This window comes from Pleurodeles waltl, chromosome 5 (assembly GCF_031143425.1).
Source record: "Pleurodeles waltl isolate 20211129_DDA chromosome 5, aPleWal1.hap1.20221129, whole genome shotgun sequence".
NCBI classification, from domain to species: domain Eukaryota; kingdom Metazoa; phylum Chordata; class Amphibia; order Caudata; family Salamandridae; genus Pleurodeles; species Pleurodeles waltl.
The window spans coordinates 156,579,914-156,607,220 of NC_090444.1; the positions used below are offsets into that span (position 1 = coordinate 156,579,914).

The 27,307-nt window shown below is 43.8% G+C and overlaps 1 protein-coding gene across 1 annotated transcript in view; it reads right to left on the reverse strand.

Moving 5' to 3' along the window:
• LOC138295497 (zinc transporter ZIP9-like) overlaps positions 1-27,307 on the reverse strand; it is a 164,127-nt gene that overhangs the window by 118,520 nt on the left and 18,300 nt on the right. Inside the window, exon 2 of the mRNA XM_069233838.1 lies at positions 19,943-20,048. Coding sequence (XP_069089939.1) covers positions 19,943-20,048 — 106 coding nt within the window. The remainder of the gene's footprint in view (positions 1-19,942; positions 20,049-27,307) is intronic.

A 27,307-nucleotide genomic window follows, 5' to 3' on the forward strand; every position in this document is an offset into this window, starting at 1 on the left:
CATGAGCTTCAGGTCTCGATGCCTGTGAGCTTTTCCCTGACCCACAGTGAAGGCGACCCATTGCAATGGTGACAGGGGTCTGGTTGTCCCAGGCTGCAGTATCAGATGGGCAGTGATGCAGCAGAGTCGTTATACTTTGTTGGGTGTACAGCCTTTAACGCTCCAGCTGTCTCAGCCTATCTCACTGGGGCCACTGCGCTATGGCGAGTCGCTCACAGGTGCCATCTCACAGCAGGCGCACCTCGCCAGGAAAGGGAAACCTCACAGCACAGTAGTGCGCAGGGAGCCCGCTTGTCTGCGCCTCACATTCATCTGCAGGCGCAACAGCGCGAGCAGCTCCCCATTCCAGTGGCCCCCGGGTCTGGGTGGCTTCCGCTGTCTTTGCGTTGCTCTCTCCCATCAAGGTGGGCATGGGACCAAGGCTTACCTCTGATTGCAATGCCAGATGTCGTTAGGGGCCTCTCTTCCAGGAGCTGTTTTCCCCGGGCCGGGAGCTTCCTTAAGGCTGCAGTCGTTTCCTGGGGTGTTCTGTGCATCTCAGCCACCTCTATGATCACGTGGCTTGAGGTTCAATCTGCAAGGGGGGGAACGTCAAAGTGTGTCGAAATGGCATCACCGCAGCCAATGCCGGTAACGCCGTTACTTTTGGCTGCCTAGCCCCTCAGGGGACTCCTGCTGCATCAGTTCAGAAGGGAATGGTGAGGGGGGGATATGCGGGAACGGAGGCACGAAGCTCACGTGCGGGCCCAGGAGCGTGTAACAGCTCCTAGTTCTGACAAGGCCCCAGCACCCAAGTCCCCCCGTAAGCCTCACCTATCCCGCATGACTGCAATCCCCCAGGAGTCCCCTCACTGTCCAACTCCCCTTATAGCAGAATATCACTTCCACAGAGCAACACAATTAGATTTTCAAATTATAAATCTCTCTTATGCATCAATAATCTATGACTAAGCTTGTAATCGCATCTCTCCAGAGCTCCTGCAACCGTCTTTGCCCAAACTATTATAGTATCTATGTGTCTCTTGCCATTTAAGTTGGAATTGCAAATCACCCCCAAATAAGAATAACAATTTCAATCTTCACTCTCCAATTTCTGGGAGTTGAACATCATTTTTTGGCTGGTCTTCTGTCTTAAACCATGAGGTGTTTCTATTTTCCAAGATAATGCCCCATTTTCTACCAGTTGAATTCTTTTTTATTATTAACTGCACAATAGTATTCCCCAGTGTGCCGTTTTTTCCATACTTTTGCTATACTGATGGTGTCTAACGCTGTGGTAAGATCTATATGTGCCACATACAAAGGTTTTCCTGTAATGTTTATATATTTGTCTACCAATAGTTTCAAAAAGAGCAACCATGAGAAGTAGAATGTCCTCTTCTAAATCCAATTTGACTTTTTGGTAGTAATTTTCTAGTTTCTATCCCTTCTAACAGATAGTGTAATAAATTATTTGCATAAATCTTTCCAGGGATATCCACCAATGTCAACATACCACAATTCTCTGGTTGAGCTTTATTTCCTTTTTTATGAATTGGCACTCTAATGCTTCCTCTCCATGAGTCTAGGGTTTTATTTTTTTATATTCCTTTTATTAAGTTTGCAGTATACATCACATTGCATGAAGTAGAAAGTTACTGTCTATACATACAGCAGATCGTAAGAATGGGTTGATTATGCCATATAACACCGTGATGGTTAAAGTCAACATATACATCATCATAAAATTACATCAGATTGTTAGCACACAATTGTTTCTCAATCCAAACCAGATCTAGATAGTAAGGAGACTGTAAATGGACCCCATATATCCCTGGGCCTTTAGGGCTTCAGGAGCTCCTCTACATAGAGTTCAACTTGCTTGTAGAAGTACACTATGGGGGTTATTCCAACTTTGGAGGAGTGTTAATCCGTCCCAAAAGTGACGGTAAAGTGACGGATATACCACCAGCCGTATTACGAGTTCCATAGGATATAATGGACTCGTAATACGGCTGGTGGTAAATCCGTCACTTTTCCGTCACTTTTGGGACGGATTAACACCTCCTCCAAAGTTGGAATAACCCCCTATGTCTCTGAGCCACTGGTTCACTGATATCTTCTCCCAGTATATCGCAACTCTCCGCTTCGCCAGCAGGACAGCAACCACCATTAGCTTCCAGTGAGTTGGCTGTAAGGGTTTAATCAATCCATGCAAACAGAGCTGAGGAGAACCCTCGACCTACTCCAGTACCATGTCAGACACAGCAGTCACCACCTTACTCCAATATTGTTGAATCAAAGGACATAGCCAAGCAAGGTGCAAAAAGTCTACCTTGCACACATTTAGAGTTCCGGCATAGTCCATATTTAAACAATCTAAGAGGAGTATAATATATTTGTTGCAAATATTTAATGCAAATAATTCATAGATTGCAGTTAGAACAGAAGCCCCAGTCTGCCAAGCTTAGGGGTGTGTCTAGTACGGTTTTCCACCTTTCCAGGGCTGCATGTGATCTGGCCAGCTATCTCGCTGTGAAGCACTGTGGAGTTTGATGACCAGTTGCCTACGTTGCAGTGCTGCCAAGTAGTGTTTGTAGCGCTGCAAGGGTTGGGGGTTCAGGTGAGGATTGGGGGACAGCTCCTGCACTGCTAGATGTTGCCTGCAGTATGTAAATGTCAAGAGTGAGGTCACACTCTGAGTCCGCGGGAGGTCAGAAAGCTCCATGAACGTCCCTCTGGGGTATAAATCCATCGTCTTTAGCCCATGTTCGTCGTGGAGGGTGAGGGTCAGCTTTTCCTAGGTAACCGAGATAGCTGGATGATTTCTCAAAGGAAGGTCTGGGACATATAGTGGGAGCCAGGCTGCTCGTGCACCCAACAACTACCACACCCTCTCAGTGTGACTGTATTAATTTCACCATGTGGCACAGGCCTTCTATGTGGGAGAATGGCAGCACGTGGTACAGGATGTGCATTGTCACTCTCTATCACCAGATGTGGCATATAGGGAGGAGGGTAGTACCAATAATGGGTGAAGTATGCCTGAGCACACAGATGGTATGGATGGAAATCTGGTGCACCAAACACTCTTTGTGCATCCTGGGGATGCTTGCCTGCCCATGCCAATGTTATTTATCATGGGTAAACGCAGTGTTTTGAAAACTTGTTGCATCAGTGCAATAGGTATGTTAGTGAAGAGACACAGAATCTAGGCAGGAGCATCATTTTTGTTATTGCAAATCGATCTGCCAGTGACACAGGGAGGCACGACTATCGAACAACCTGTTCCTCAAGTTTTTTGATAGCCCTTTTATAGTTGTACCAGACTACAAGATTGGGATCCCTATGCACTCATACTCCAAGGTACTTAACTGGGTCTGTGCTCCTTTCCAGCGGGAAATCTAGTTGAAAAGGCAGGATTTTGCTGAGTTAAATCTTAGGCCAGAGTAACGTTCATATCGTATGCATTCCTAACTGGCGGCAAGTGCACACGTGGGTCTTGGACATATAGCACCATGTCGTCTGCATATAATGATATAGCAAGGAATCGCTGACAAAAGCTCAGAGCCGCTGCTGTGTGGCACTGACAATCACACACGCCAAGGGTTCCAAAACCAGTGGAAATAGGATCTGTGACAACGGACACTCTAGTGTGTGCCCCTGTATATGTGCAGTGGCTCACTCACATGCCCATTTACTCATACCCTGGCTACTGGGCTTGTATATAACAGGCGTATCCACCTGAGGAATGCCTGGGGGATCCCCATCCGATGTAGGACACTGAACATATATGACCAGCATCAAACGCCTTAGGGGTGTCCAATAGTACTGCTGCTGCCTGGACAGAGGGGTCCAAATAATGGAGCAATGCAAAGACGGTGCACAGATTGTGCATCGCTGATCGGGTGGGAATAAAGCCCAACTGGTCTGGTAGGACCTTATTGATGAGTAGTGGTTGAATCCTGGCAGCCAGAATTTTTGCCTATATTTTGGCATCTCTATTAATGAGGGACAGTGGTAAGTAGGACTCGCATTTGTCTGGTGGTTTATCTGGCCGGAGAAGGGTGACGATAAAGGCTTCACGTAAAGATAGTGGAAATGCCTGTTTTACATATACCTCCTCATACACTGTGTGCAGATGTGGGGCCAGCAGCTCAGAGAACTCTTCATAAAACGTGCCCGGCAACCCATTTATCCCTGGGGACTTACAGTTAGTAGAGTGCGAATAGCCTCTCTGACTTCCTCTACCGTAATAGGCTGAGTGAGATACTCACACTGCCCCCCAGGTAGCCAGGCCAGTGCCACATCCTCCTAATCACACAACCCCCTCCACTAAATTCTGATCAGCCCAGCCAGGGTACTCTGTGGGTCATTAGAATATTGGAATATAGTTGACTATGCAGGCCCACCCGATCACCAAGCCAATGGACAGCTTGCTGTTTTTAAATTAGGCCCAGTTGTCATCTCTATATAGACTAAGCACAGGTGCATTAGTTAAAACCACAACATACGCTGTGGCTTGTAGGGCCAGGCCCAATTTATCTGCCTTATCAGGCTGGATCTCGTGACCATCCCCTCCATAATCACACTGCAGGAACTATGATGTTCTCTCCCTCCCTCTGTTCCACCCTAACCTGATGTCAACTCACTCAGTAAAATCTGCAGTCTTTCCCACAACAGCCTTCGTACAGTCATTCATTTTCCCCATTACAAAAGGGCAGACCTCCTTAATAAGTTCTTCTCATCCGGTCTGAGGGTGCAGAGGTTCATACAGGGCCTTACAGTTTTTGGTCGGCCCTTGCTTCGGACCAGAGACCCCGCCTTTTGTTTTTAAGCTGGCGAGAATGAATCAGTGATGAGTGGAATGCTTGATGAATTCATTTCAGATTTCCCTACAAAATACAAACATTTGTCTTTTTTGGGGGCTATTTCTGCCCCCGCATGACCCGCTCTTCGTGGACGTCAAGTCACCAAAATGCTAGGAGTGGTAGAAGTGACATCACGCACCCTTTGACCTCCACATTCACTCACAGACATACCAACACATACACAAAATTCCCACTTACATACACACTCTCTCACAGAAACACACTCACCCCCAGGCACGCACACAGAACATTTTTACTTAACTCCAATGTCGTGGAAGGGCGTATTTCAACTAATTGCACTCCATTTTTACTACACTAATATTGAACAATATGTTATTATTTACTATTAGTGTAATAAAAAATTGACAGAAAACAAAGAGTGGAGCCCATAAGAACGAGCTGCCCCTGTGTTCCCGGCACTGATTTTGCCACGTCTGAGGCCAAGGGTTCGCAAAGGCAGTGCCAGAGGTCGCAAAGCGCAAAACAGGGGTTGCAGCTGTGACCCCTGGCGACCCCTAAATGACGTTCATGCCACTCTCCTCATGGCTTCCTTCCCAGTCACCCCTCCTTTGTCTAATTTAACAGTGTCTAATTTCCGGTTTGACTCGAGCATTTCTTCCACCTCTTTAAATTGTTTTTTCTCGCCCCCATTGTGTAGGATAACAAATGCACGATGGAATTCTGCTGGGGGCATGCAATATTGTCAGTCACAGGGGTTTTTCTTATACCCACATATAGTTGCGGAAGTCAACCTCCTTACAAACCGGATCTCGAGGCTGTAGAGGGGGGGTCCAGCCGATTAAAAGGCACCCAAATGTTTTAAATATATTAGGGTTCATTTAGTAGTAAGTAAGTGTAGGCTTTCAAAAGTAATTTAGCCAAACAAGTTATTGCTTTGTTCAGATTGCAAAAAAAACGAAAATCCTACTAAGGTAATCCTGTGTTGTTACTGTGTTTGCAGTGTGATAACCAGTGAATGACTCCTTCTACTAAGCTTTCATTCATATTTGTTTTTGCTAACCGCCATTCTATGTTTGTTTTCTCATTTATTTAGGTAATATTACACACCCACTAGCCGCTGTGCACCAGATGGTTTATGAAAGTGTGAAAAATTCGAATTACATTTTCCAAGGCTCACTAGATTCCATTTACAAATACAAAGCAGCTGTTGAGATGAATTATTCTTGTAATTGCAGGTTTTATCAAGCACAACTGGATAATAATTCCCTCTGTAGGACCCGCCAGGTTGTTTTAATAACTGTTATTGAATTCTGTTTGGCATCTCGTTGGCAACAGTAAACACACTTTACTTAACTCATTTATCAGTCTTTGAACCTCAAGCAGTTTTACTCCTGAATTTGCACAGGAGTCTCATTGGCAAGAACGTTTGCGGTTGGAGATACCAGATATGACCATAAAATCTAGTTTTAGGGCACCATTTACAAACTATCTTCAAAGGATCAGACACTGGAGGAATTTGTGTCCCTAAATACAGTTTACAGCAAGTGTGGGCCACCAACACGGACAAACTGTGGGGTCACCCAGGGAAGCAAGCTGATTGGGTGATGTCACACCTTCAGGGGCTCCAGCCCGGTGGAATAAAAAACCATAAAAGGAATAAGAGGCATACATGCTTAGTTTGTTAAAAAAATAAAATAATAATAATAATAAGTGACAGTGCCCCGTAAGGAGATCACTACAGCTTTCATCACCCATTGACTCTGCCAGCGCTGCCAGTGACAGAAACAACACAAGTACTAACCATCAAACTCCCACAAGTGTGACCATTCAGACCGTTGTATGATGGAACTATGCATGCTAGAACCACGCATGCCTTAACAAAGTGGTTGGAACCACGACTGCATTGTTTCCACGCATGCCTTTACCACGCTTGCCTTAACCATGAATTTTAGTTGTAAAAGCATGCTTAGTAAAGGCATGTGTGGAAGCCGCATGCATGGTTCTATCATACCACCCCCCCACCCGCCCGGAGGCCCAAAACCACCCCCACTCCTAATACCTTAATGACTACAACCCCCCCCACACCTGCCTTGAATCTAAAAATAAAAAAAATAAAAAAAACACCCCAACGCCTCACCCATGCCCCTATAAACTAAAGTACCCCAACCCCCCCGACCCGGCTGTAGTAAAATAGGTGTTTTTGACCGATGACTTTGTGTTGCACCACTTTGCATTTGGATTAGTTGTTCAGTGTTCACCAACTGCAGATTACATTTTGTATTCAGTGTAGCTGCCTATTGACTTTATCGTGGCGTTAGACATTGCAGTTGAGACATTGCAGTTGAGCTGTGTTTTTCCACGTGGTAAACTGAGCTTGTTTTTTGTATTTCTTTCTCACCGAACACGAACAGCTAGTCAGTCAGCATGATAAGAAAGTACTTTTTTTTTCAGTGCAGGGAACGGTGCGGCCTTCCGAGGATAGCCTTGGGAATTTGGCCAGTTTTCAACGTTTTTCTTCCAACTCTGACCTACAGTAGTCAGCATGTTTGAATATTTATTTTTCATGGGAAGGGTTTTTTCCAGAAAGCCCTTTCGGTTTTTTAAAGGTATTAAAAAAGGTGGCCCTACTCAGTAGCGAGGGAATTTCCAGGACCTCGGTCAGGATTAGACGTTGAATGCCTGACACACACACTTGTCTCGTGAGGGTGGATATCTCTTTCTTGCAGTTGAACGGGGTCATCTTCTTGCTGGCATGAGAAAGATGAAGAGCTTGGCAGGCCCTACAGTGATGAATTTTTACTTTATTATTTGCTTTGCAATTATGCTATAATATAATAACATATATTTGCTGTGTACATTGCACTTGAGAATCATTTTGATATATTTTCTTTTCATTGCTGTGACTATTTTTAAACGTGTGCTTTCGACCTACTAATCTCATTTTTTAGGAACCTCATGGTGAAGTAATAATAAATTAATCATTAGTGAAAGAAAAACACCGGCCTAAACCTATAAAACAAAATAACTACCTCACCCCTACAAACTAAACTACCCCGACACCCCCACCTGCCCTGAGCCTTAAAACCTTCTCCCAATAAGTAAACTACTCAAAGAAAGCCCTAAAAAAAAAACTATCCCGACCCCCCCACCTCAGCTCCTAAAAACTAAAGCTAAAGTATCCCAACACCCCCTTACCCGCCCAAAACCCTAAAATCACCTCACCGCTAAAAACTACCGACCAACCCTGCCCCATCCCCACTTACCTCACCACATCCTCTCCCGATCCTTCCTCCTCTTCACTCCTCCCTCCCTTCCTTAAACCTTCCCCCACCCCTTTAAAAATAAACTACCCCACCCCCACCCTAAATAAAAAATATACCCAAACCCCTCCACTCCCACCCCTAAAAAAAATAGCCCGCCCCCAGACCCCCACCCACCCCCTACCCATGCCCCAGCCCCACTTACCTCACCGCTTTCTCCGCCTCCTCCCATGAACAAAGCATGGCTTTCTGTGCCTTAACCACGCATACGAGTAGTTCAGCACATTAGTGGTTAAGGCATAGAAAAAGCCATGCATTGTGTTAAGAGTGGTTAGGCCTGCATGGGAAAAGTCTGCATTGTTTACAACGCATGGTTGAGGACGTTTCCCAATTCAGACAGTTCCAGTCCCCCGAAGCTATAAGAATGCCTTGGGCCCATGTATTAGCTATAGTTACTGTATATTGAATTAATGAACAACTGCTGTTGCGCTCATCTATAAATTACACAAATTGTGCCACCATGTGGCAGGCTGTCATAAGTGCTGGTGTTGACAATTAAGTGTTGATGCTGAGCATCAGAAACCACCAGCTTAACGTAAGCCACGGACATGACCATTAGGAATGTGGACATGGTCATTAGGAATGCAATGACTATCCATAAAGGCTCCATTTTGTAGCCACTCACAAATATACTCAAAAGAGTTTATGAAACAAATTTAAAACTTAACTTTGGTACTAAGAATCATGGAGTAAGAGTGCAAACTAGGTGTGAAAAGGCACCAAATACTGTAAGACAATTAACCAAGTGGAAAATACTTTCTATTTGAAAAGAGAAAACATAATTTTGCTTCTTAACGATAACCATAATAATTTGTGGGATTCCACATGTTTAAGGTTGTGTACTTCAAAAAATCTTTTTTTTTGTTTTTAGATTTCAATGTGTGACATAAAGGATTTGCATGGATTCCAAAAAAGAAGAAAAGACTATGGTTATGAAAATCATAGGCATAAGCTTAAAACTTATTAGGTTACAGTTTCCTTTGTGAATCGGACCAACTGAATCTTTAAAAGTTGGTCTCCTGTAGCAGTGACTTTATGGGCGTAAGGTTTACAGCTCAGGCGTTAAGCCAATGTAGCACTATAAAAGTTCAATAAGTAAAGTACAAAGCCATCCTTTGTGTCTTATTTTCATAATAAGCATTATGGTATCTAAAATTAGTGTCTTTTCAATTCTCCTATTTCCCAAATTGATACCACTTGGGCCTATTGAGAGGCATTTTGGTGTACATTGAGTATTAGTCTTCAAGGCCCCTTTTCGTACTCATTCATGCCTCTGTGAATTAGCATCAAAACAGCTAAAATGGAATTATAATGGGAAAATTAAGGGGCATTAATTTACAATAATTTTACAATCTGTAAAAATAGAAAGGATTGTACCTTTTTTGCATTTTTACTAACAGGGAGTTGCATGTTTCAAGGCTCTTCAAATTATCATGAAAGAGTGCATACAAGAGTCCTCTTGTGGTACTACTTTGCATACTCAACCACCTTTGTTAATCAGACAAGTAATGTGTGTCGAAAGTTTGTGAATGTAGATTTTTGGACAATCACATCAACAAAAGCCATATGTTAAATGTCATGCCCAATTGAAGTCTCAATGTGCAGTTCCTTGTGGGAGGCCAATCCAGTGATTCCAGATACTCATTTCATTAGTCTACATTTTTAAAAACTCCCATTATATAGGGTGTCATATCCACAGAGCAACACACTTACATTTTCAGATTATAAGACTCTCTTAATACCTCCAGTGATCTATGAACAAGCTTATAAGCGAGTTTCTTCAAAGCTCTTGGAACAGTCTTCGCCCATACTATTATAGTTTCTATGAGCCTTTGGTCACTTAAGTGTCTAGTGGTATTCACCTCCAAATAAGAATATTGATTTTCATTCTTCAATCTCAATCTTCAATTTCTGGTAGTCAAACTTCTGTATCATTTTTGTGCATTCCTTCTGTCTTAAACCAGTAGGTGTTTCTATTTTCTGAGCTAATGTCCCATTTCTTCCCAGTTCAATGCTTGTCCAGGATTCCAATATTAACTTAAAGAAGCCTAAAAGTATTCCCAATGTGCTATTTTTCCATAATCTTTTTTATTTTGATGCTGTCAAACACTGTGGTAACAGCTATGTATGCCACATAGAAAGGTTTCGCTTTAATTCTTACATATTTCTCTACCTATAGTTTCAAAAAGAGACAACTATGGAATAGCAGAATGTCCTTTCATAAATCCAATTTGATTTTTTTCTGGGAACCCTTTTCAATGATTTGAATGTTCCTTAGACACACTTATTTAAAGTTTCTTTTATTTCCACATTGGAGTAAAAGTTCTATTTGGTTTCCTCTTTTGATTATCCTGTTGGTTGTTTTTCCTTTCTGGGGATAATTTTATTTCCTATATGAAATTATTATAATTTTCTAATATTTCACTATACGCTTTAGCTTTTGTTAACATCAGTAGTTTCAACATACCCTCTATAAAGTCATTTTTTGTGGAATTGGTCAAATTATCCCTGTATTGCTTTTGATTATCAATTATTGAGCACTATTCCATACTACAATGTGAAGTGGTCTATTGTCACTACACAGTAAGTTACACACTTTCACATCCTTCATGAGTTTGAAATTCTCTGGGGTAGTTATTACAACATCATTTAAAGATGATGTCTTACTATTATGATATATGTTTTGGGCTGGCTGATTTCTAGCCGTTCTGCAACTTACAGTAATGAGATTGCAGATTATGTCTAGATTTCTCCCTCTTATATTTGATTCAGATTTCCATATGTTTTTGGTAGGATTAGCCAAAGCTTCCTCAAAACTTTCTGTAACTTACTGTCTAAGATCATCATTTTCACTTTATTTCGGTCAAAAAAATCATAAAGATACACATCAAAGTTGAAAATTGACAATACTCATCTTAAAAAGCCATATAAATCAAAACATGTGAGAAATGTTTATCCAAATTGTTAGCATTAGCAGTTATCTAGCTTTAACAAAGCAAAGGTTGTGCGTGTATTTAGCAGAGTCTTAGAGAATCAACTTTATCTACTCTTTGACTTTGGAACATTAGTGTTGCATCTAGATTGCAATATCATATACAAAACAACTATAAAGTCCAAATACTTGATTGAGTACTCAATCTGTTGATCTTTCTAGCCCTCAATCACATTTTAGCAATAATTTATTGACAAATAATAAAGTGCAGATTTTACAAAAGAGCTAAAACAAGACTTCGATAGAGGTTCTAGGGCAAACATGGGATCAATAGACTTTTCACCTGTACATCAAGATTTTATGACAAAAGCAGCATTCTAGCTTAGATAAATTTAGTTCCCCAGATCCAAGCTGACATAAGGAATCTTGCAATAGAAAATACCACTAACCTAGAACTATCAGTACTGAGAATCCTGTATGCCCCCAAATACCTTCTGACACCCAACTTCCTGCACAGGGGCACTGGTCATTTTTCTCTTTGGTGCCCATAGGCCGGGCCAAAGAAGAAAATATGTATTAGTGACACCTTGCTCCCTTCACAAGCCGGACACTCATCTCTGTTAGGTGGTACATCAGACCACATAATGCAGTAAGCGTTGGTTGGGAGAGATTTGCACCTGAATTGTACATAAAGTTTACAGGCTAATGGAGGCGTGATGTCCTCAATGGTTCTCTCATACATTGGGAAAGGTTTAAAATAAGTAAACTCCACTGTTAGTGATCCTCTACGTCTGCAAATGGTTTCTACAGACACTCCCAATATAATGTTTTCATATTCATTTTGGAGAGAGAATAAATCTCCTCTGGATACAACCAAAACATCTCCAGACCCAATTTCCCCAATATAGTTTTGACCTGGGTCATCCAAGTTATTTTCCGGGCACAAGCAGGAACAAAGACATCACTTAGACCCTCTTGATAAAGCTCCTAGAGGTCCATACCCTATGCAATAGATCAGCTGTCTGCATTGAGCTTTCAAAGCAATCTTTTCGACTGCCATATCCAAATGCAAAGGAGTCAACAAAGAACTCATTGGACGGGCAAAGAGAGAGATAATGAATCTATTTTCTGCCATTGACAAAATACTACAATTTGCATACCACCAGATCTCTGAGCCTTTTAAGACTGCTATTAAAGCCGTGACATTATACATCTCCAGTGCCAGGGTAACTCATTTAGATACTGTTTTATTGTAGATCATAGATATATTTTCAGACTAGTGCAGTACGGATACATACGATTTTTGTACTTGCAGAGTCCAGTCTAAATTTCCAATCTAAAGCCACTTCAGAACTGCAATACAAACCCTCAAACTCTTGCATATGGATGGTAGTGATGTCATACTTCATGGCCTCCCACTCCCCAGACTGGCACCACTTAGGGGCATCCTAAATGCAATAGCACAACTTAACCTGAGCCTGCAGAAATATGATCACATCACCTCATTCCTAATGAGCTCCATTGGCTCCCCTTGATATCCTCCACCATCTTCAAAACCAGTGGCATTATTTACAAAGATAGAACATCCACCGCCCCGCTTATCTTGTGGAAAACCTCACCATCTGTTACAGATTCCCATTCCATTCTAGAATCTCCCCACTGACCCAGTACAATAACACCACAGAAAGGGTTGAGTGGAACATACCGAATAAAACATAGAAACAAAATGAAGTTAACCTAAATGAAAATACACATTACCAATAAACAACACTACAGAGTGCTTTTATCCTGCTGCCAGGAGCACAAACTGAGAGTCTTTGTGCTGAAGAGAGTGACTTGGTATTCCCTCCAGCATGCCCCTCCAGCTAGGAAAATAATGATTTGGCGACGAGGACATCGTGCGGAGGCACCTCCACCCATCTGGAAGTGGAGCCGGTATAGGTACTGACTTTGCTGAAGATACTACGTCTGGCCATCAAGAATCTCTCCAGTGGGGCCCCATCCCCATGAGGAAGGAATGTTTTGGAGGGATGGGCTGTGCTCCACACTGTCACTAAGGGTCACCGCGCATTCAGGAGGAGAGCTTGGCCATCAAAGGGTGGCATGGTGTGGCCGCTGCCACTACTTATCCCTGCTCCAGAGACCTGGGAATCACGCCTCCTTCCAGCAACCTTCTGTGTTTCCTCTGTCTGACCGGGAGGTGCTGCGGGGTTGGAGAGGCACCTGGAGTCCGGGTAACTGTCCTGCATGCTCCGGGGGGGGTGACCAGTGCACCTGGTGAGCGCGTGCGGAATTTTGGCAGAGTCCCCAGCCTACCTTGTGAGCACCCTGCACCTGAGTAAACTCTTAGGGGGCTTGCCCCCACCCCACATTTCAGCTGCCCAGTACCTGGGGTTGCACAAGGAGCTGTGTCCGAGCGGCTCCCAGGTTGTGGTGAGGGTAGCGATCTGAGTGGCCCTAGAGGGCATCGGACCTGCTGTGTTCTTTCTGGGTCATTGATGTTTCCACCTACAACACAAACTCCATGGAGCATAAGTGCTCCAGCGGCTCTATATTATTCCCTACAACAACTGTTTATTCTGCTATAGATGGGAATGCTTCGCTGATACCTCCGCAATAGCTAATATGTTTTTACTGCAATACCCGTGGTCATTTGTATAAACGGGGTGGCACCTGGGGAGTTAGGCATTTTTCCTAACCGAACTACATTTTATGCCCTGATGATTTAGTGTAAGTTGTTCTGAATACCCATAACGAGTACGACATATTGGGCATAGTATTTACGATGTATGTCATTTGTGAAGTATAACAAATGTTATTTCATTGATGGGATACCATGCAAAGCATTAAGGAATTATGTCATTTGGAATATATATACAATATAGAAATATATTTTTATATAACCCTGTGTGAAGTCTCTTTTGTGGTGTATGTATTGTGTTGCTATTGCAAGTGTGTTGCACAAATGCCTTACACATGATCTCTGGGATAAGCCTGAGTGCTCTGTGCCAAGCCACCAGGGGGTGAGCACAGGTTGTCTTTAGTGTGCAACTTACCCACCCTGACTAGAGTGGTGGGTTCTGCCTGGCTTAGGTGTAAACCATAGCCAATCAGAAACTCCATTTCTAACATATGGCAATTCAAATAAACCATGAACATGTTTTAGAGTCTTTCATTAACCTTGTCAGGCCACATAATGCAGTTATGGGGTCAACCATAACTGGTCCCTGTACTCCCCAGCTGAAAAGCACACAGCCTCAGCTCCAGAACAGCTTATAAATGACAAAAAATGCTCTTGGGGTAACCCATTTAGTAACCCCCAAATCTCAGGGCAGGTTTTTGGTAAACCTGTTCTGCAGAAGACTGATGCACTTCTGCAGCACAATATGGAGATGAACCCGCATGTGGGCATTATGGGGTGACTCTTTCTTTTGGGGTCTTCCACCACATGTATTCCCAGTGTTTCTGTTTTGAGTTTGGGATGCCCTAGTCCCTCCTGGGACTCAAATATGCTTGAGGGCTCACAGGGGGGCTGGGTGGGGAGCAATAAGGTCTCAGCGGCTTTGCTATCTCCCCAGTGCAGTATTAGCCTTTTGGAGCTGCTCAGGACCCACCTGCAGTTCCTTTGTGCTCCTCCCAGGAAGGAGCAGCCTGTCCTCCCAACCTCAGCGGGAGCCATCTTGATTCCTCCTGCCCTCAAGGAGCATAGGCAGGGCAGCTGATGGCTGGGACAAACCATGCCCCCAAACACAGGCACGAGGTGGGCAACGCACCCGGCAATAGATGGAGTACCCTTATTGCCGGCCTACAGGTAACGGAGTTCCTGGAGGCATCCTGGGGGCTGAAAGATGGCTTGGGGGCCCTCACTGCAGGGTCACTCTCAAACCTTTTGTTTTCACCACTCCTGTTTTCTAAAGCCATTTTTCTTGGTTTTTGGGACTCTGCGAATTTTGCCACTGCTAACCAGTTCTTAAGTGTTTATGCTTTCTCCTTTAAACCTGGTAAAATTTGCTTACGCCCAATTGGCATATTTAATTTACTTGTAAGTCACTAGTAAAGTGGTGTATCATATACCCAGGACTGGAAAATTAAATGATACTACTGGACCTACAGTACTTATCGTGCCATCCACTTCTCACTTCTGCCATTGTAGCCTGTATGCAGGTTAATACCAATTTGGCTTGGAAAAAAAATCAATCCTTCTGCCAAGCCTAAAACTCCCATTTTAATACATATAGGCCACACATAGGGTAGACCCTAAACAGCCCATATGCCAAGGTGCCTTGTATTTAAAAGTTTGCCATGGACGTTTGAGTTTTATATGTCCCAGTAATGAAAAACCCACAAATTTACTTTTCACTACTGCCAGGTCTACCTCTCCCAGAGTGTTGGGACAGAAACGTCCTCTGCATGGTGAAAGATATGTACCCGTGCCCTACTGTACTATTGATCCCTAAAGCTGATTTTTGTCATAGGTAAATACGAGTCATGTGTGTGCCTTGACACAGGCCTGTCTCATGGATTGCAGTCTTGCTGAACTGGAGGGGTGCCCAAATCCATACCCTCCTGGCGGTTGATGGCTGCCTTTTTCACCAGGAGTTAAGCAGTGCACGCCTGCTGGTTGCAGCATACCGTGTAGTAATCAGTAGTAGTGAACAGGTCCTTTTTAACCTGTGTTACTGGAGTGAGGCGTACAGTCTCACTCACCTTTCTAAAAGTTCAGCTGCTGTGTGCTTAACTCATCCTTGGCTTAAATCAGGTAGATTTGGAGTGCTGCGCAGAGAAGGGTACATTACATGGAGACAACAGTACTGTGAAGTACATGTGGGATTAGTGCATGTGCTCAGTGTATGAATGCCTGCGGGGAATATATGACATGAAAGGGGTAGTGCTGTGGAGTGCATGTACGATGAAAGCATGTGCTGGATGTATTTGTGCTTGCATGCAGTGAAATACATGAACGTTGAAGTATTGTGAAGTGCGCACATGGCGAGTGTGTGGGCTGGCAGTGTGTGTGTTTGAAAATGGCACACCCTGGTGCAATTCAGAAAAGCTATTATGCTGAGCAGTGTGCACAGACTGAATGTGTGTGCTGTATGTGTGTGTGTCTATAATGGCACAATGCATGGAGGTACAAGAACTGAACAAAGAATGTGCTATGAATGTATACTGAGTGCAAATGTACATGCTATGGTACATTTCATAGAAGACCCTGGGTTCCATTTGGGGAAGCCCAGACTTGCCTGGTGAAGACATGAGGAAGAGAGGAATCCCTCTAGACGGAATTGTGTATTGGTGCATTCCTTTGAGCTGGGTGGATACACACATGAGTAAGTTAGGAAAGGACTCTCCTCCATTTACACTTCAAAAGGTTGCTCTTTGATACAGGGAACCTGGACAGATCTCAGGAAGGATATGGGGCTGAAAAAACAAAGGGCAGAGAGTAGGGCTGGGAGCCTGATATTAACCTTCAGATGCATGTATCATGGTGGCTGACAGCCAGGTGAGAACTCCTGTCATTCCCATGAACTGTGTTGTGGGACAATCAGCTTTCGATTCTTGCCTGCTGTGATAAACATGAGAAAAGAAGAAAAGGAAAGGGAGTACATTTCAAAGGAAGCACAACCCTGACATAAAACTTCAAAGAGTCAGACCCTAAATCATATTTTGGTGTCTGGAAAGAACTATAAGAAAGGGAGGTTGAAACCCCAAACTGTCATCCACCAAGCAGTCAAAAAGGCTGTGTGAGGAAAGAAAGCTCTGCAAGACTTCTGCCAGTGACCAGGACTGGGGGCAAAGGCCTGCTAGTCTCTGTGCTGGGTGAGGGGACATTGCCCACAAAAACCAAGACCATTGGAGCCAGGAACACCAGAGACTGGCTGCTTGCCAAGATCAGTGTGCCTTGTGAGGAAGAGGAAAGCATTGGAGGGAGGGAGATCCAGTGGGAAGTCCTACCATAAGAACTCCCTGTGTGAGGTGTAAGGGTTCTGCTGTTCACCAATCAGGTTATAGGCCATGTGAAGGATTGTTTTCAGCAATCCCAGTATGCCAGGAGAGGGTCAGGAGAGGGCTGCTATAGACTCAAGCATCAACCACTGTGTGGAGGGCTCCAAGCTTGCACTGCCCTGTTGTGGTGACCCAGTATGCCAAAGGGGGTCACCGTTGAAGTAACTGTGTGACCAGCATGCCAGGACTCGTGAAACCTTTTTCCACAACCTCTTGCGTACGGCCTACTAGTAAGCACTTCCAGATGCAGCCAACAGTAAATAGGGAATAACCTAAGCACGTATAAGGAGGAGGGTGGGAGAAGGATTTGTCTGACAACTACTAGAGTCGCGACCTCAAGGGGATTGTGTTAGTGCTCAAGAATGTTGTTATTCCTTTGAATGTGTAGAGTTAGAGATAAAAATACTTCTTTTTCTTAGAAAAATAGGAATTGGACTACATATTGATTCATTATTTGTACTGTGTGCACTTGGAGTTATGAGTCGTGTTCACTTACCTGCATGTACACTCTCCCCGAGGGAGCCTTTGACTGCTTGTCCACAATTACTACTGAGAGCCAAGTGCAGAAGGGGTATTTGGTCCAGTTGCTCATCATCCATAGTAGATCGGGCCCCAGAACATCAGACATAAAAGTCCTCAACCACCAAGGTTGGGCCCAGTAGAACTCGCGTGCCCCGAGACCCTGTGAAAGAGGTTCTGACTCATAGGATAACAATGGGTTTCCTTATTACTTCTAATAGGTGATAATTTTTATTTCGGAGCAGTTAGGAATCTCATGTTTGGTGTCTGGGAAGTTGTAATATAAACTCTCTTTAATAGTAAAGTCAGATTTTAAGGTACAATTCTGAAAATTCCACTTTTAGAAAGCTGGCATTGTCTTGCACTAACCATTTGGTGCCTGTAGCTAGTTTCTTAGGCCACATGACTAGGTGTAGTTGGCAATTGTTCCTTGTGTATTCCTCCAAGACAGTCACACAATAGAGGGCATGTGTGTTGGCAGGATAGGCCATCCATTGCATGATGGGAGGGCAGTGTTGTGCACAGCACTTCTTGCATTTCAAACACACTGTCTCAGCTCACACACAAAGAACTTCACACTAGCCTATTGTGAGTACAGACAGACTGGAACCAGTACAGGTAGGCCAGAAATTCCAAACACCTCTGTTGCGGGGATCCCAGAAGCATCTCCCATTTCAAAGCTAGCACCAAGCATAGGAATGAGACTCTCAGGCTGACTGTTCAGAACATCGCTGGACCTGTGGGAGACTCAGAAGAAGGACTGCTTTGCTGTCTGCTGCTGGAAGGACTGCTCTGCAGCCCCACTGCAAGAATGACAGTCATGCTCCCTGAGGAAAGATGACGGGCCTGCCTTTGAACCCAGAACCACCAGATTGACTCCAAGGTCCAACAGACTGGCCTCTTGTTCTGAGCTACAGGGACATAAGCTCAAGAAACCTGCCCTGCATCTGTCCCCCTGCCTAGACTCAACTGGACATTCTTGTGCCATGCTGTTTGCCTTTCCTGTCAATTACCGTGCGTGAGACTCGGGTAGTGCGAGCCACCCACAGTAAAGGTCAAAAGTGAAACATTTGTGGTGGACTAAGTGGGTGAAACTCATTTGCAAAACACTCAATTGTGTACATGGCCAGCCACGCAGACCAAAATCTGCCCCAAGTAATATAATAACGCATTTCCATCATCCTTTTTTCCTGAAGGAGATATATAGTTAGCTTCTTCCCAGGTTTCCAAATAAGTAGCTTCCCTGACACTTAGCTGCCATTACAGCCACTGCAATTCCCAAGCTTCCACATTCACATTCACACATACTTTTTAAAATATAAACTTCATATAAAACTCAAATAAGTTAATGTGTCTATGTTTATTTATTTGCATCATGGACATTTAAATGCCTTTAGGTACTTGAGGGGGAACTTCTTCTGAAGCAATGGTTTTGTGCTTACATTTACTGCCCGCTTTGCTACCATGTTAACATCAGAGAATATAGTGAAATGTTCTGCACGCAGCAAATGGTGCACCTTCTTACATTTCCAGGTTAAAGAGTAATCAAAAGGTGAGAGTTCAAATAGGTGATGGACTAGGGTATGTTCAGGATTACAGCTGTGTGAAGAATGCATTGTTCTACCCCAGTGTCTGCAGTAGCATGATCACAGTTTCTGGCTTGTGAGAATAAACATTTCTTGGAAGAGCCAAAGTAGAGTTACTGGTCCCAGAAGGTTTCCCTTTCCCTACTGCTCTGGGAACAGATACATACTTATTTAAAAAAACAGTCTTTGCCCAGGTCCACATACAAAAATCTCTTCATCACAGGCAGTAGCTTGCCTACTTTCCTTCCCTTTGTTTGATGGAGAAGTATGCAATATTTTTGGATTTACATTAGGAAAGGGATAGAAGAAATGATCCTCATGTTAAACCCACCCTAAGCTATTCTGGAAACACGTCATTATGGAGAATACAGAAACTGGCCATTGCGCTTGGTCACACTTGTTTTACTACCCATAATGCTCTTGGAAATTGGCAAAAGGTCAGGAACCCCTGTTAATTTGGAGAAAGACATCATGAATGACTGCCTCAATAAAGTAACTTCCCAAATGCCAGTACTGAGCACCAACTCATACCACCTCACAGATAAAGAACACAGGTGGACTGAGCACCGGAACGTTGCCCTAATGGTACTCCACTCTCAAACATTACCCATAATTAGCTTCATAAAATATGAAATCTAGTATATTTCAACAAAGTGATGCACAGGATATGGTAACCCTCTTGCATTTGGATGACCCATCCCGTTCAAAGGATCTAAATGATTTATTGTTTTTTTGTGTTGACAACTGACTAAAATGTTTTATTCTGACCTCGTGAAGAATCTTCTAGAAGCTCAATCCCCTCAGGAATGATGATCGCCAGAGCTGTTCCACACAGGAGTCCGGCGCCGAGCAAACTCACAAAGTGCAGCTTTTGCTGTAACAAAAACAGAATACTTCAATTGCCATCCAATCCAATCCAACCCAAACAAACAAACAAGTGTTTACTGCATACTATAAAAACATATCACAATTACAGAAACAGGGTTATATAAGTGGACTATATAAACGTAACTATATGACTATATAACTATAACACTGCTATATCCAGTAAGTTGTTGCTTGAAAAAAAAAAAAAACAATACTAATGTTATTTTTCCGTTGACCAAACCAACCCTCCAACAACCAGCAACAACGTCAGTAGCTTTGTTTTCTACAATGTATGCACCCTTAGACACTAAAACAGGCGCTGGATTGACCAGGCAGCACACAAGTGCAGACACTTCCTTCTCCTGTGTTCCTCGTTACAATCCAGAACTTTATGTGAGTTCATGCAGCAGCTTTCCAAAACAGTAGCTTCCTGTGTTTTACTTAGCGAGAAGAGTCCAATCCATGATGGTGGTCTAAAAAAGTTCCAAATGAAAGGGCGGCCTGCAGTGATATCAGACGAGCTGAGATTACAATAGGGACAAACGAAGAAGGACTTGGTCTTTGCAACTTCTTTTGCGGATTGGTCAGTTGAAACATGGCACCGGTACTGCCTTCTCCTGCAGTTGGAACTTAATGACCTAAGTCTTGTAATAATCAGAGAGGGTAAGACTTTTACAAATGGCGGCCCTTGTAGACATGTATTCCTGGACTACTTTCGAGTTTGGAACATACAGGAGTTGCACTGAACTCAGGCTATAAAGTAAAGAGGGCAAATGATGCTCAACTTTCTTTCTAGAAATCGTCAGGTGCCTGTCAGAACTGGGCACACTGATTGAGGTAAGCCAAACTGTAGCAGTTTTCCTTTATTTTAGTTTTGGTAGGTTTGCAACTATATAGCACCAGAGGAAACTTGCTGAGAACGGGACGTGAAATATTGATTGTAGCGGTTTTGTGTCAGTTTGTTTCGAGACGTTTTGTTACTTTATAGCATTTGAGGAAATTGTTCAGAATAAACTACGATGTGGATTAATTTTTACTGGTTTCTTGAGCCAGGTATGTTTTCTTTCTAGCTTCCCAGTAAAAATAGTTGAACTTCCGTATTTTGAAAGCAAACGGTGAAACAAGATTCGTATTCGCTCGAGAGGACTAATACACATAACTTATACACTTATTTTTTGTGAAAGTGTCAATATCTATGAATTTGATAATGATGTCTTGTTTTGCTGAATCACAAGAAAAATATACTTGCTCAGGTTCAAATGAATTCTACTGTATGTCTGGCCCGGAGGCTTCAGATTATGCTTTTCTCTCTCTTTACTGCAAACAAACACCAGCCAATTAATAAACTTTACAACAAAAAACTACATTTTCCATGACCGCTGTAGTCCATAATATTCACCAATCACAGGTCTGCTCCCTGTATATCTAACTCTGCAAACATAGTCCTTCCTTTTTCTTTGCTGCTCGCTGCCTTAAGATAAGTTGTTCCTCCTTTGATTTTCTATTATGACGCAATGGTTTATACATTCATATATATCTTCATTTGCAGCGTGGAGTGGGAGAAGGGCTGATACTGCACCGTGGTGCTTTATTCCCCTGTCGGCGATGCACGCGCAATCGTTTTCTTTTCCAAACATTTACTTGCGATCGCGGCGTTGCGCTCATCAGTTGGTTCTCCTTTTGAACTTTAGCGGACGCTGGGAGAAGCGCACTAATCCCAAGGGCTTTGCCCACCGAGCTTGACACTTCAGAGTCCCCTTGACTCTGAGACCACGTATGTGGTAGGAGAGGACTAGTCCTCTTTCTATTTCTCCTATCGCGCATGCGTTCTTCCGACCTCCTTGTTAGCGTCTAGTGTATCGGAAGAAACGTGCCCGCCCGTTTTTGACAATTTCTGTCAATTAAGGGGCATATTTATACTCTGTCTGCGCCAAATGTGCGTCAAAAATTTTGATGTACATTCGGCACAAACCTTGCACCATATTTATACTATGACGCCCAACCCCACGAACGTCAAAATTCCTCTGTCATTTTCTTGATGCGGGAATCCGCTTTGCGTTAATGACATGCAAGGTAGGCGTTTCCGTCCCAAAAATTACTTTAAGGCCAGTGCGCCTTATTTATACTCCTGCGTCATTTTGACACACAGGAGGGGACGGGCCTTAAAAACCGGCGCCCAGCCTGATGGGCGCCATTTTTAACGCCTGGGTGAGGGCAGGCGTTAAGGGACCTGGGGGCTCATGTCCATGGTCTCTGACCATGGCAGCAAGCCACGGGTGCCCTTCCCTGCCCCCGGGACACCCCCTGGCACCACCACCCACCCCTGGAGGACACCCATGGATGGGAGGACCCATCCCAGGCAAGTACAGGTAAGTTGAGGTAAGTATTTTTTAATTTTTTAATAGTAGCATAAGGGGGCCTAACTTGGGAACCCCTACATGCCACTGTGCCCAATAGCCATGCCCAGGGACAGAACTCCCCTGGGCATGGCCATTGGGCAGGGGGGCATGACTCCTGTCTTTTCTAAAACAGGAGTCATTTCCATTGGGGGTTGTACGTCAAAAAACGGCGCAAGTCCGGTTAGAGCCATGATTTTTTTTACTCTAACCTGACTTGCACCATTTTTTGACGCACAATCCCCATTTTCCCCCACGCCGGCGCTGCCTGATTAGAGTCATTTTTTTTTACTCTGAACAGCCCGCAGCGCCGGCTAACATCAATCCATAAATAAGGAGCCCGCCTGGTGCATTGGAATGGCGTTAGCTGGCTGTAAATGTTTTGACGCAAAACTGCATCTGCGCAGTTTTGCGTCAAAAAGTATAAATATGGCCCTTAGTTTATTTTTAGCCCCTGAACGCCCAACGGGGTGAATAAACGTGTCAAGGCCCATTCCTCGGAGTATGTGCGTTGATGATTTAGAGGCCCATCTCCAGGCAGCACCAACTCAGAATGCTGTAATAGCACTGATGATTGGAGCGGCCAGGCGGAGGAAAGGGAATTAGGATGGGAACAGCCAGGAGGGAGACCTAAAAGGAAAAACTGTTAGACTTACCATAGAACAACAATCACAGTATTTATAAATCAAACAATATAAAATTGTAAATATGTTTTCCATCAAACATTTTAAATAAACTAAACTCCCTATTCTCACTTGACAATCTAATAATTGGCACTCCAAACCAACACCATAAGATACCAGAGAGCATATGTTAGAAAACTCAGAAACTCAAGAGAAATAGTAAGTCCCAAAATAGAAACCAGGAAATCAAGGGTTAATATCACAAGAAAATCGTTCTAAATAGAAGTCCACTCTTTTTCTTTTTAGTGATTACAAGAACAAACGAGATGCTGCAAAGGAAAAACTATTACAAGGTCAATTCTCTTTTTCTATTTAACATGTGTTAAATAAATAGCACAAGCAATCCAAAAATCAATAAACAAGAACAAATTCTTTAGCAAAATGGCAGCTCTTTGGAAAAATCAATAAACAAGAACAAATGTTATTTTTTAACAAAGTGGCAGCTATTTGGAAAATCAATAAACAAGAACAAATGTTATTCTTTAGCAAAGTGGCAGCTATTTAGATACTTTGTATTCAAGGCAACAGGTAACTGGTAACTGACACAAACACCATTAGGGAAAATCCTAATGGAACGGTCGTTAGCAGAGTCTGGAAACTGAGTCAGCTTGATGAAGGCTCCAGAATAGTGTGCACTGGAGATTGGGTGTGGCTGGTTTATATAGCAGAGCCACTCCCTAAAAATGGCTAACCTTGAGGGTTGCTGGGATATGTAGTCCCAGATACAATGTGTGAAGGGTGAATGCAAGTCAGCCACCACCTAGTGCTTCCCCCTGGCCAATGAACCTTGCCACAAAGGGGGTGGGAGGAGAACCCTTTGTGTTTAGACAGAATGGAACAAGTACACAGTTTATCCTCCGATAACATGGGATTGAAACCGCGCCAACAGCGGAGTCTGACAAAACGAGATTGAGGCTTTCCCATGGGGATATTAGCAGGATCTGCCTCCACACTTTAGCCTGCAATTTAAATCAGATATATATTTATATATATTTTGATTGACTCTTACGAGTCTATTCCTGCTGGGTCATTTGTTCCCCCCAATTGAACTCCTTCATTAAACCTCAAGAGAATTATGGCGTACTATGCCGAAGAGGATGAATATGACCAGGATCTTCCTGAGTTAGCTGAAGAACAGCATATGGAGGAGAGATTAGTGGAAGCCTTGGATTACCATGTCCAGGATTCCGTAAATCAGGCTCTTATAAAGGCTTTAAAGCCCTTTAATAAACCACTGACAAGATTTGGCCGCCGTGAACTGCGAGGACGTTCACTACCTGACACTGGTTCCCAGCTGGGCCAGAGAATGGATGTGGGGTTTCCCAGACGAGCCTCAAAAGGACCAGCCTCATCCACGGAGATCCTAGCGCATATGGCTGCATCTGTCATGCAGGACCACGAATATGGTTCTTTTCCGGCCCCGGAGATTCCGGAGACCGGTATGGAACCTTCTGTTCATACAGAGGACAATCCCTCATCAAATTCAATATCCTCAGGTTCTGATCATGACCAAGCTGAACCAAAGCCTTCTGGTAAGCGCACACGCAAGTCACGTAATACAAAAGAGAATGACCAGACCTCCAGTACTTTATCTTTTGATACGGAGAATATAATCCATCCGCGATCTACAGAATAGATACCATGTGCAGAGGTAGCACATTATGTACAAGACCGAATCAGAAAAGGTTTTGATCGAGACCTTTGCAATACTTTGCGCTCTGAATGCCCACACCCTTCGTTGCAGGGCAAGATGGCGGAGACACCTGAACTTGATTCCTATATGGCCACCTTCATAAAGAGGTTTTCCAAGGACCCTAAGAAGGGCCTAGACCGAGCCTGGAGAAGCTGTCAGGACAAACTTTTGGACATATCTGGTCCCTTAACAAAGATCTTGGAGTTAGCTGTCCAAGCTAAGGAGTCTAAAGCTCCTATGGACCCGAAAATCATATTAGAATGGGCCCAACGAGCCAATTGTTTTTAGGCAATGCTAATTATGCCATGTCCACGGAGCGCAGACACTCATTTTTTATGAGAATCGATCCCAAACTAGTGGAATTAGCCACCAATGAAGCAGGTTCTCTGGCAAATGGCTTGCTCTTTGGGGACAAATTTGTCAAGGACTTGGGGAAGTATGTAGCTACTTTTTCTGCACTGGATAAAGCCCAATCTTTTATGAAAAAGATGTTCAGCAGTGGCCTTTTTGCCAGGGCCGGACGCTATAGGGGTCGAGTGCCAGGCCGTGGATTCTACCAGACCTCAGGAGGATACAATCAACAGGGCCCATCTTCTTACTCCAGATCGGGATTCTACCTTTCTAGAACCCGGAGAGGCCGAGGTCGTAATTTCTGAGGTGGTTTCAATTCTTCCGACGGAGCATCTGCAGGTGAGGATCATCCCTTTCTCAGACGTTTTTCTGGGGGGGAGATTGAAGGAACATGTCAAAGCTTGGGAACGCATTTCCCAAGATCCTTGGGTTCTGCAGACGGTGAAGGGGTTTCAACTGGAGTTTTACTCTGGACCCCAACAGACATTCTTTCTTCGGCCCATTCTTTTTTCCCAGATAGAGAGTTCTTTCACAGATGCAGAGGTACAGGCCCTGCTTCAGAAACGTGACATCATCTAATCGAGTTATCACCCTTCCAGATTTGTAAGTTCTATTTCCCTGGTGCAAAAAAAGGGAGGCGGTTTGCGTCTTGTGCTCAATCTAAAGGATTTCAACTCCTGGGTGGTTTTTTGCCATTTCAAAATGGAGGGTATCCACCTGTTAATGGATCTTCTGCAAGAAGGAGATTATATGGTACATCTGGATCTCAAAGATGCATACTTTACAGCCCCTATATTCGAATATCATCGACGATTTCTTAATTTTCAATGGCGAGGCCATTGGTACGAGTTTTCTGTTCTCCCGTTCGGGCTGTCTTCCGCTCCTTGGTGTTTCACCAAACTTTTAAGACCAGTGGTGCAATTTCTCAGAGAAAGGGGCATGCTCCTCATTATATATCTAGATGACATTCTGATCATTGGCCAGATTGAGGAGTCAGTCTTGTTGCATCTCTCTTGGACGATCCACCTCTTGCAGGACCTAGGTTTCCTAATCAACTCAGACAAGTCAATCATGATCTGGTCCAAAGTTATAGAATTTTTAGATTTTCAGGTAGACCTTCCGCGAAAAGGAGGTCCATCAAGAAAGAGTTGAGAAGAGCCCTTGCCTCTCCGACTATATCATTGAAGACCCTAGCACGCCTGGTGGGTCTGTTAGCCTCATCCATTCAGGCGATTTTTCCAGGCCCTCTTCACTACCGGGCACTGCAATGATTGAAGATTCTATATCTCCACAGGGGGGTAGCCTATGCGGAACAGATTGGTTTGTCAGAGGAAGCCAGAGCGGAAATAGTTTGGTGGCTAGCTCACATGGATGCATGGAACGGCAGGTCATCCATGGAGATGATAATAGAGACCGATGCCAGCAGGTGGAGCTGGGGGGCTCGTTGTGGTTCAGTTCAGACGGGAGGCCGGTGGTCAACAGACGAACTGGAACTACATATCAACTGTCTGGAACTTCTAGCGGGTGCTTTTGCAATCCGATCCCTTTCACCTCGACAAGTGAAATGTTATCCTTCTACGTATGGACAACATTTTGGCGGTTCAGTATATCAATCGACTGGGGGGAACCAGATCTCGTGTTCTGGTGGAAATCGCGAAGGAATTCTGACAGTTTTGCCTTCAACATCACATTTAGGTGACGGCGGCAGAATATTTAACGGGTTGTGCCAATCTGATAGTGGGTTGGAACTCTCGGTTCCTCAGAAATGGCAGCAATTGGAAGCTCATTCCTCTAGTATTCTAACAACTGAATCTTCAGTGGGGTCCTTGTTCAATGGACCTGTTTGCCTCGAGACTCAATACCCAACTGACTCGATTCATCAGTTGGAGGCCGGATCCAGCGGCGTTGAGAACAGACGCATTTCTGCAATCATGGGAGAAGGGGATTCTTTATGCATTTTCTCCTTTTTCCATGATTCAGAGAGCACTATCTCAGGCGAAGAGACAGAAGTCAGAATTAATTCTGGTGACCCCAAATTGGAAAGCTCAACCTTGGTTTCCAGTTGCGATGTCAATGTCTTGTGCAAAACCTATAGTGCTCCCCAGGGATCCGAACCTACTGCTGGACCCAGTGGGATCTCAAC